Source organism: Plectropomus leopardus, chromosome 7 (assembly GCF_008729295.1).
Source record: "Plectropomus leopardus isolate mb chromosome 7, YSFRI_Pleo_2.0, whole genome shotgun sequence".
Lineage (NCBI taxonomy): Eukaryota > Metazoa > Chordata > Actinopteri > Perciformes > Serranidae > Plectropomus > Plectropomus leopardus.
The window spans coordinates 26,766,266-26,777,979 of record NC_056469.1 but is presented as its reverse complement, the minus strand read 5'-3'; the positions used below and the strand labels follow the sequence as shown (position 1 = coordinate 26,777,979).

At 37.7% G+C, this 11,714-nt stretch overlaps 1 protein-coding gene across 2 annotated transcripts; it reads left to right on the top strand.

Moving 5' to 3' along the window:
- The first annotated feature begins 3,342 nt into the window (after positions 1-3,342).
- Positions 3,343-11,339, top strand: slc50a1 (solute carrier family 50 member 1). Of its 2 annotated transcripts, XM_042490272.1 has the most exons (7): positions 3,343-3,557; positions 3,773-3,850; positions 5,406-5,529; positions 5,641-5,802; positions 8,848-8,967; positions 10,234-10,372; positions 10,630-11,339. In XM_042490272.1, the coding sequence occupies exons 1-6, from the start codon at positions 3,490-3,492 to the stop codon at positions 10,339-10,341; spliced, it is 660 nt and encodes a 219-aa protein (XP_042346206.1). In that variant the 5' UTR covers positions 3,343-3,489; the 3' UTR covers positions 10,342-10,372; positions 10,630-11,339. The 2 variants fall into 2 exon arrangements, with proteins under 2 accessions (XP_042346206.1, XP_042346205.1); XM_042490271.1 differs by having other exon boundaries at positions 10,234-11,339.
- The last annotated feature ends 375 nt before the right edge of the window (positions 11,340-11,714 follow it).

The window sequence follows — 11,714 nt, the reverse complement described above, 5'->3', positions numbered from 1 at the left end:
TTTTTTCTTTTTTTTGACCTTTCTTTTACTGCTCTGAACACACTCTTTAGAGGATCCATCTGCACGCTGGTGTGTTGGAATGAAGAGGAGCACAGTGCACACACACACCTTCATACCTGCAAACCTCAGAGCTGACTGAAAACTGTTAAAAGTCACCATCTCCTGTAAAACCACGCAACATATACATTCAAAACCAGGGCAAAAAACTGAGCTGTTTGTTTTTCCATCATCACGTCATAGTTTAAATTTACTGCAGATGATCACACACTCACAGAAATCTTACAACCATGTAACTGTGTAGGTCTGTGGAGCAGTGCTTTCACTGTACCTCATGAAACACACTAAACATGTTAGTACTGACGGTAACGTAGTGTGTCACGATGTCATACAGCAATGAGCAAATATTATGAAATCCAGATTGTAACTCTAAGATTTACAATTATTAACCTATAACCTATTCATGCTCTCTAAGGTGATATTGGGAACTCTGAAAGGTGCCTATTATGTAAAATGTATTATCATTATTACAAGGGCGTAGGTTTTGTGTAACCGTTGGGGGTCGTTAAATATAAAACAAGAGGTTTGAGGGTCCTCAGTCAAAAACCTTTGAGCACTGAACACTGAATTTTCTACATTCTGGTGATTTTTTATGCACCAATATGTGCCTTCTCTGCGATCAGTTTATGGTGTGAACTTCTTTATCTGGCAAAAATTAAAGTCCACCACTTCTTTATTATTGGGGGGGACTACTGCACATGCACTAAATATTGAGGAGGACACTGTGTACCCCCTGAAATCTACACTTATGCCTGTAAAACCCACAATTGCAAAGTTATGATGACATATTCAAAGTAAAAGCAGCCACTGTGATATATTGTACCAGCCAGTGTCATGTTATTGATTCATATGGTATATCTACATGAATCACAAATAAAAACACACAAATTGGAGATACCAAATTTGCAACAGTCCCTAAAATCAGAACACACAATTACCAAAACTGTAAATCCAGAAAAACGCCTTCCTCCAGTTTAGGAGGATTTACTTGCTTCCATATCACTTTGAGGTCTGCAATCTCTAAAACTCTGCAATATTTTCATGACTGTACATTAATGTTGCATATTAAACCTTTACTTTACTATATTGCTATCAGATAGTTGCAGAGAAACAAGCACAACACTGTTTGCAATGTAGTGAAGTGAAAGTATATCACAAAAAAATGCATCTCAAAATTGCACTGAAGTTGAGTAAATATACAGTATTTTTCATCTCTGACCGATGAAAACTAAAAATTAAGTGTACTTTTAGAAAAATACTTGAATATCTTAAAGATCTGGAAATAAAGATCATTTGTTATCGGGTTACATTTGAAATATGTTTGAAAAGACAAAACTGGGGTATCTAAATATCAAGGCTACAAAGTTTTGTATGAGAGAACTTGTGCATTTAAAGGGCCTCAAGGAACTTCAGGAATCGCAATTAAGTAACGGAAACGAGAGACAAAAGAGCATCTATGTAAAAATGACATTCAAAATAATGACATAAAAGATTAAGTGGGTAAAAACTAAATGTCAAACTTTAAAAAAAAACACAGAACTGAAAGAAAATGAAGGAGAAGATGGGAGAAAATTATACATCAAAGACTGTTTTGAAAGGTCAAGTTTGAGAGATTTTTGAAAAGAGTAAGTGAAAAGGGTTTTGTGTTAAGAGCTTCACAGTGACGAGGCTGCTCCGCTGAAAGGCTCGCCCACCCTCTGATGTCCTGACAGCTGGTCACAGGGAGGAGGAGTCGGCTGATGAGTAACAGAGGTGAGGAGGGACAAATAAGGTTAATAAGCACTTTTTATGTGATTAGCATGAAATTCTAATGAACTTTGGTAAGTGGGACGGTGGTGGCAATTAAATGATCTAATTCACGGCCTAAGATGTGACTCCTTATTTTAAATACTGGATGTAATATCCGTGAAATAACACTCTGCAGCCTGAATGGAGAGTTAAAAAATGATGTAGTGAATCAAATAAATCAAATTACAGTGGTGCACCCCGGTGGACTGTGTTTTAAATTGTTATTTTAAACAATAAAAACATTGCATTGATAATTTTTAAAACCCACAGTTAATGCTTGTAAAAGTTGCGTACAAACTTGAAGAAAGGCTTAAATAAGATTCTTCTATAAAAAGAAGAAATGATATTAAAAAGTGTTTACCAGATTTTTTAGCCTGTGATTCCTCATCACAAGCTGCATGGTGGCCAAATTTAAGGATGATGTTTTTTTCTTCTCACTTTGCTTTATTTGAAAACTTCACAGGCGCCTTAAGATGTAAAAATATCCAGTTATGCACAAGGAAAAAAGGAAAGACTAGAAAAAGTCAGAAATATGTTTCTTCTGGTTTCCTGTGGTTTTAAAGGGTTACTCCTGCAATTTATTAGCCTGTTGCACTTCCTCACAAAAGACATGGATGTATTACTGAAAGGACTTACTGGGCACAGACCCAGAGACCCAAAGCATCAGGGGCCCCACTGGCCTTCACCTGCAAAATGTCTCTCAAATTAACACACACTGACCAGAAGTAGTCAAAAAAGACAGATACAGAAATGACCATAAAGAGACAGAAATTGACTACAAAGAGATACAAAATGACCAAGAAAGACACAAAAATGACTACGCCAAGACACAAAATTACTACAGAGAGACAAACCGAACAAAGACGTCACAAAAATCACCATGAAGAGACAAAAAATGACTACAGAGAGACACAAAATGACCCCAAAAAGACACAAACATGACCATAAAGAGACAAAAAATGACTACAGAGAGAAACAAAACAACCAAAAAAGACACAGAAATTACTATTAAGAGACAAAACAACAAAAAATGCATGAAGACTACAAAGATAAAAGATACAATAAAGAAAAGGCAAAACTACCACAGAGTTTTTGTGTATTGTTCCTGAGGTGGTGGGGCCTTTTACATATTTATATTCTATTTATATATCTCCAGTTTTTGTCAGGTTAATGCTTATTTACCCTGCATAAAATAAAAACGTTTTGCATGATGAATAAAGTGTCATTAATTTGAACTCCCAGACATCCCAGCACAGTGCCTCTCTGTTAGTCCTCCATCCGTCGGGTCAAAATGAATGAATGAATGAATGAATGAATGAATGAATGAATGAATAAAATCCATCAAACAGCTCACTTTGCTGAAACCTTGCAAATCAACGTGATGACGCAACACACGACGTCCGCTATCGTTTCAGCACCCCATTGGAGCAAATTCACCCCGCCTGCTTCGTTGCACAGCCAATGAGAGCGCAGAAACATTGTGTACACTGATTGCAAACACGGAAATACAGTGAGATAGAGAAAACGGCCGCGTAGTTTTATCCCGTCTGTAATTGCGTGCAGTTTGCGCGTCAGTGATAAAAAGCAGACAGTGCATTCAAACACAAAAGCAGGAAGTGTGTTATTTTATTCTGCTCTTGTTCTATGGATTTGCTGCAGCTTCTGTCATGGGCCTGCATCGTGTTCACCGTCGGGATGTTCTCGACTGGACTGTGAGTTTCTCATTAATGGGATCATGCTGTTAATGCATTTTTTAAATTTTCATTTTCTTACGTAAATTGTTGGCAAATAACACGAGGGCAGTAAAATGAACCCGCGTCCTTTACAGTGATGGCCACGTGTGAAGGAATGCGCGAGACTGTGTTGACTCAGTTTTTCTCTCTTTGTGTACTTATTTGTTTGTTTGTTTGTTTGTGTGTTCCTATAGGACCGACCTGAAGAAAATGAGAGAATCCAAAAGTGCTGACAATATCCAGTTTCTCCCTTTCCTTACCACATGTCTTAAGTGAGTGTGTGTGTGTGTGTGTGTGTATGTGTGTGTGTAACATTATCCTCCTGGTCTGCACCAAGCAAAGTAGTAAAGGTCATGTGTCAGTGACAGCGTGCCAGGAGCCAGACTATTGGAGTCTATGGGGCCAGCATGGCAAAACACACTATAACCCATCATATCTGCGTTGTTTCAAAAAACTAGGGGTCAACAGATTATCGGCCTGGTCGATTATTGGGTCGATATTTGGCATTTTGATGATTATCTGTATTGGCGTTTTATTTCAATGAACACCAATAAATTAATCAATTAAAAAGTGTAAACAAAGTATCTGCAAGGGAGGAGATTTTTCTTTGTGAAAACTATTTTTATTTAAATTTTCACATGACTTTATTAAAAAATGTTGTTTGTACTTGCTGTATACAATGTTTAAAAGTTTCAGTTTTTATTACACATTTGCTAAAGGCATTTAAGCATCGTTTTGTGTTGGAGTTTGTTATATTCCAAATTGTAAATATTTACTGAAAGATTTTAATTTTTATTGTAAATATCGGTTTCATCAGTTATCGGTCTAAAAACTACTAAAAAAACAGTCACTAAAATAATCAGTGTCAGTCTCGTCCCTAATATTGGTCAACCTCAATAAAAAAAACACACACTACGTGATGCATACTGATGTTTTTAATCTAAATACGTATTTTAATGTAACGCTATCATGGACCAAACACAGGCTTGAGATGCAGCTGCTGGACAGAGCGATGCTCTGCGACCAATAACAAGGAAAACAAACATGCATATGTAATAAAAAAATAAAATCAGTAAGCATCTTGCAACATGTTTTTTAATCTGGTATTAGGATTTTTCAGTCAAAGTTGAAGCTGTGATCCTGCCGGTGGCTGCGCCTGGATCGTGGGTTGTGGTTCCACTGATGCTGTGATTCTACTCGATGCCAAACTACAACTGCTGTATTATAAGTCATGCCTTTACTATTAATATACATATATAACTGTTATTGGCACATACATAAACTACAATATTTGCATGTAATATTAGATGCTATAATAAATTACATTTATTTATGTTTATGTCTATTACTATTGTTATATGTTATGTTATTGTCACTATTATTTTTGCCGTGCATCTTTCTCCCTCCCTATGTTCTCTCTCTCTTGCTGTCTTTCCTATGTATCATTTTGTAATCTGCTATAATTTTACTGTTCTTTGCGACATCTATTGCACGTCAGTCCAGGGATCCCTCCTCAGTCGTTCTTCCTGAGGTTTTTACCCGTTTTTTCCCTGTTATAGGGTTTTTGGGGGGAGTTTTTCTTGTGAGAGTCTAAGGACAGAGAGATGTCATATGCTGTAAAGCCCTCTGAGACAAATTGTGATTTGTAACAATGGACTTTATAAATAAAATTGAAACAACACAGATATGACGGGTTATAATGTGATTTGCCGTGCTTGCCCCATTGACTCCAATAGTCTGGCTTTCGAACACTGTCACTGACTCATGACCTTTTCTTCTTTTTACTTTCCTTGCTCTGCACATCTAATACTCCTCCTGTTTCCATAGTAACCTGGGCTGGTTGTATTATGGGATTCTGAAGAAAGATCAGACGATCATCCTGGTCAACGTTATCGGAGCTCTTCTCCAGATCCTCTACATCATTGTGTACCTCCACTACACGAAACAAAAGGTCAGCGAGGCCTCAGGTGTACACCGAGGGCGGATCCAACTGTACTTTAGTGTGTTATTTGTTCACACAACTGTCTCTGAGCGTCTCTTTGTGTGTGTGTGTTTGTTTTAGAGGCTGGTGATGTCCCAGATCCTCGCAGCAGGGGCGGTGCTGACCTGCGGATGGTTTTACTTCACCAAGTTTCTTCCCGAGGGAGAAACCCGGCTCAGCCAGCTCGGCCTCACCTGCAGCGTGGTCACCGTCAGCATGTACATGTCCCCGCTCATCGACCTGGTATGTCCTCACATGCATGTCCAACACAACATACAGACAGCATTTACAGATTAAAGATATAAGATCTAACAACATCTACTCATCAGTCAACGGAAGTAACTGAGTACATTTACTCAAGTACTCTTTAGTAAAAATTTTGAGGTGTTTGTGTTTTACTTGAGTGTTTCCACTTTTGTCTGCTTTATACTTCTCCACTATATTTATTTGATCTTTTCAATTACTTGTTAATCAGCAGATTGGGATTAAATAGGGTCACACAAATAAATGATGTTTCAAAGTACAGCAAAGTATAGCGGCAATGAAGTTTGAATGTTGCGTAGCCTGCGTCTCGGCCAAAACGTGACACGATCAACCAGCCCGTACACTCTCTATACCAGCAGGTGGCGGTAGTTTGTATTACGAAAGATTTCTGCTAAAGAATTGACAAAATGTTAAAAAAAAACTTACCTCGTATAACAAATTTGTTTTGACATGACTTCCTCTTGACTTTTTTAGTTTTACTTTCTCCACTTCTGTTTCTCTTCTTGTACGCCGAGCCGAACTCATCCTTTACTTAAGTAAAATTAGAAATATCTCTGTCCCAAGTAAAAGTCCTGCATTCTCAATTTTGCTTTAGTAAAAGTACAAATGTTTTAGCATCAAAATATATTTAATATACCAAAACTTGTGTCCATTAAGTCCCCTCTAAAGCTAAAATGCAAAACATTGACAGATGTCAGCCTTTCAAAATATGAAGATTAAATACTTTTTTTTAAATATCACAGTTAATCTGAGGATAAAACTAGCAAGTTTACTTCATCAATCAGTCGTTTATGAGCATATTAGTTACAACCCTCATATATCAAATCGATGTTCGTGGCATGTTGATAGACAGTTTTTGATTTTATTGTAATGGTTCCCTAATTAGTGTCACATCTTAATATTTGAGATGTTTTTTTAATGTTGATATCTTTCGTTTATCACAGTAACTTTTCTAGTTATTTGTCACGCAATGATTCTTTTGAAAGAGGATAAAAAACGAGGTCAGTGAGTTATTGCTCGGCTCAGAGTGTAGGCAGTCATTCATGGTAAGTAGACATCATGGCTGCTTTTCCACCCATTAAAATCCAGAAAAACCAGCCAAAGACAGCTGTTTACATTTCTGACTGCAGACCTCTGAACTGTGTCGTTCGTGCTCAGGAGCACTTAAGAAAAAATGGGGCAATGTGTGCCACTGGGCTGTACAGTTAACCTACAATGGAGAAAAGTTGACTCCCAATCATTTGTCAGCGCAGTTTCATCTGTAAAAACCCCTCAAAGAAAAATGCGTCCAATGAGCGTGCAAGCTGCAAATTAAGTGTTTCGGCAGGCTGTTATTTCTACGCACCAAGTGTGTTGTGAAAGCCGTTTTCTACATGTGTCACAGTTCATATAAACTTCACAATATTCACTTTAAGCTGTAAACAGCACATCCACTCTTCTTTTCTGACCATATGCTCAGCTGATGGTCTGCTCAGGCAGCAGGCAGCATCTGTTCAGTTCAGGGTCCAAGTGTCTCCTCATGTCACCTCTGCACGTGCAGCTATTTACCGCTGAAGAAACAAATCCCCTGTTCTCTCTCTTTCCTTTTGTCTTTATGTCTCATCATTTAGCTCCGTCTACTATCCTGTTTGTCTCCTTCCCTCCATCTGCCTCAGAGCCCCGAATGACCCTCAGTCAGTTTCCTGCCTTTCTTTCCCTCATCTGTGTCTTCCTGTTATTCTCCGTCTCTGTCTGTTTGTGCTTCATCCCCTCGGTAACATTTTGTTTTCTCCGCACAGTTCACATTTATTAATCTTGGCACTTATTATTTGAAATATGGAGATTATGGCACACATTGTCAGACTGTCTCTCCTAGAAGGAATTGATAATGTCGCACTCAGCTGTTCAAAATGACAGAAATAGAAAAAGTGTACTGGGTATGAATGCAGGGTCTCCACGGATCCTTAAAAAGTCTTAAAAGGCATTGAATTCATCAATATAAAAATAGGTCCTTAATTGGTCTTAAAATGTCTTTATTTTGCAAAAGTCTTAAAAGTGCTTAGACATAAAAGGTACGATTTTATGATTTTTTTTCTGACATTGCATTGTTAAATATCAAAATAATAGGCAACTTTAAAAAAAAAAAAAAAAAAAGGGAAAAAAAAGAAAAATGTACAGAAAACCACTTGCATTGCTGTCACCCAAAAGTCATGTTTTATATTAAAGTGAATATTTGGGAAAAACATCTCCCTAACCCTAAGTAATTGGTGTCACGTCTGCTTTTTTCATTTTCCCCCCAATTTTGGTTTGTAGTGAAATCTGTCTGAAATTTAATTTTGAGTGGCATTGAAAAAGTCTTAAATTCCACTTGCTGTAGGAGCCCTGGAATGAGGGAAGATTTTGGAAAGTTACGGAAATTTTCAGAAACAGACCCCCAAATTGTGAAGTGTATGTTGGGGGGAAGGATTTCCAAAGCAATTTAATAAAAACATCTTAATGCTGCTTGTATTAAAGCAGCTTTATTTATTTATTTATGGCAACTTGAATGCAGTGGGACAGCAAACGTTTTAGTAAACACTTGCCGATTTACGCATCCAGCTGATCGGGAGCAACATTAGCATTCATTTGGAGCTGTGTCTCTGGCAACCTGACAAAGTCTCTGATATTTACTCTCTTTTTAGCTCTATTTTTGGTCTCCACCAACTTCTGATGGAAATACACCTTTAGCTACTAAATGCTCCATTATGCTCACTTGCTAGCTGCTAACTTTGAGTATTTGTTGTTATAAGCTGAGCAGGTATTGACAGTTGGTTTATCAGAGGTTTTATGTGGTACTGAATGCAAGTATAACAATGGGAGTGAACTAAAACAATTCAGGTTGCTAAAATACTCCATAGAGCTGGCTGTAACTGCAGAAATGGGGACAATTGTTTTTGTTTCACAATGCTCATAGTAAAATATTCCCTTGTAATTAAAAGTTTTTTGCTTTTTTACTGACTTTGTTAACCGATAAGTGTGTCCTCCTCTGTCTCTCTCTGTTTTTAGGTGGAGATAGTGCGCAGTGGAAACGTGCAGTGCTTGTCCTTCCCTCTGACTGTAGCCACCTTCTTCACTTCCACCTCCTGGGTCCTTTACGGCCTCCAGCTGGACGATTACTATATTGTGGTAAGACACAGTGAATGTACACCTGAATTACACCTTTAAACACAGCCGTCAGTATTTTTTATTGAGTGAAAACAGGCAATTTTTCTAATATTTCCGAGTGGTGTTTTTGTTAGCACCACTGTCGCACTGGCAATCAGATCTAGGGACGGAAATTAATAAGGTTTTTTGATAATTTAGCTTATTGGTCCGATTCCTTATAAATTCCCTCAGTGACTATTAATTTGTAAAAAAAAAAAAAAAAGTGTGAAAAATCTTCTATACATATGTATTAAGTACATTTCTATTAGATACACAGCAACAGTTAAAACACCAGCTTTAGATGAATACGATTTACTTCTAAATATAGTGACACATTACAGAAAAAAAATCACATCATAGTCTGTTTTAAGTCCTGACAGAGTTCTCAGACGATCCAATATTGATCCCAATATTAGCAAGACATCCAAATTACCTCCGCTTGCTGGGTGTGTAGAGTGTCAAATTCATGGCATTCCTGGAATTTAAGCCCCTTTTGTTGTGTAGAAAGATGTTTCAGCTTATTGCAGGCGTTTCTTGAAATGATCATTTTACAGACATTTCAAGCAGCACTGTTGTCATTCTTCTTTGTGAAATGAAGCCAAACTTTGGACCATTTCTTCCTCTTCACCACGGCTCCTTCTGGTCGCAAGCAGAGATACGTGAGTTTGATGCCATTGCTTTGCGATGTGCAATGGTCAGAAAAATATACATAATAAAAGAAAATTGCATTTATTTCATTTTATTTTATTTTTATTTAACAAAAAAACCTTCTTGAGATTAAAAACATCTTTTTCAAGAGTGTCCTGGCCAAGACAGGCAGGAACAAAAATATTTAAAAAATTGATAAAGTTGAAGCAATATGATTACAGTGGACAAGACAATTTTGAACCTGTTATCAACTGGAGCTGGTTTTCGGTTCCCATCAATAAGCTGATTATTTTCTGTTTTACTCAGAAAGAAGCAATGACCACAGTTTCCACACTTCAGTTGGTCCGCTGTTTGCATTTTCGCTACTTGTGGATAATAACTGCTGCTGATAGCTGCTGTTTTCGTTGTGCAATGACTGAAGCACTTCTTTTGTGCCACTAATTAAGCCTTAATTTTCCTGGGAGATGTTGCCCAGTGGCAGACAAACCTGCATGAGTGAGGCTTATAGGGAACCAATCTGAAAGTCTGTATCTACTATAGTTAAATTAAAAGCTATCACTCTAAATTATTATTGTTTTTTTTTGTTTATGATCCTTGTAGGTTCCGAACACGCCTGGCATCTTCACCAGCCTCATCAGATTTTATCTGTTTCAGAGATTCGCTTCCACCAGTCAAAGCTCACCTTCCTATAAGTCTCTGCAGATGTGAGGACATGAGGGACGGGCAGTTATGAAAAGAGGTGACACATCTGTTGACACGTTGAGGGCTGCAGCCAATATCTCCCATCACTGTATTTCTAATCATACAGAGAGATAGTGGAGAGAAACTGTCAGCGCGCAACACCGCTGATGACATGGAGATAATGTCTTTTGTTTGTTGTCATTTCGGGAACGTATATCAGTTAACTCAGTTTTTTTTTTTTTTAAGTCTTTGATTCAACAGTTTTTTGTCCGCAGCTTTTTGTTAAACCTGTGTCTCCTCTCTGTGTCCTTTAAGTGCCTTCTGCTAGATCCTGTTTACTGTGAAAGATTAATGGCATTCAGTGATCTACCAACATGTCAGGAGACTTCAGTCTCTCCACAGTCCAGTGATGTGGACTGAATCGTCCTCACCTCAAACTAGCCAAAGATTTTATGTAAGTTGTAACTTACTGGCTGCTATTTTAATATCACATATAGTTACTCTCTTCCCTGATACTCATGTATGGAGTAATGTAGTATATTGTTTCATATTTTTCCCTGGTGAGACAATGTTAATTAAATATTCCTTTTCGAATTGGTACTGATGCTTCTGCATTGCCGTGCAGGCTAAATATCGAGTCATATCTGTGGCAGTGAGGTATGTTTACTATATATTTTACGTCTTTTTGATACAGAATATGTATGTTTGCTTATGTCCAAGATGAGATATTGTCTACTTATATTGTTATTGCTATTTTTGTATTTGTTATTTAGTATTTGTTTATGAGATAAAATAAGATAAAAGAAAAAATTAACACCATAGGGTTTATTTACAAGAACGAATGATGTTTATATTTCTGGTGCCTGGTCGTCATGGATAATAGAGTCTCGCTTGTCTCCTCATTATTATTTGTAATAAGGACATGTTTTATGCAAATGAAACAGCTGAGTTTCAGTGATGAGTCACTCACTTCTAAAGGATGTAAGATCATTAAATTAAAAAAAAACAACACTACATTTATTTTACCACAAGCATCAATGAGTTTTATTCGCTGATTGTTTGCTCTGTTGTGAACATGACAGATTTTTTTTTGGGCTCAGCAAAGTGAGAAAGCTGCACTTGACCCTTTGAAGTAGGAAGATTTGTGCTGGAGGTTTTGTTTTGGATGCAGTAATGAGCGTGTGCATGCTGATGTGTGGAGATAAGCGCGCGCGCGTGTGTGTGTGTGTGTGTGTGTGTGTGTGTGTGTGTGTGTGAGATTGGGGTGGTTGTGCATGGAGAGACAAAAGCCTGTTTGATGGTGCAGCAGTGCGAATGAGCTTGTTTGTGTCAGTGCGTTGATACAGAGAGGGCAGTGGTGGGAAAGGCCACGCCAGAGGTTCTCATCCCGTGTGTGTGTG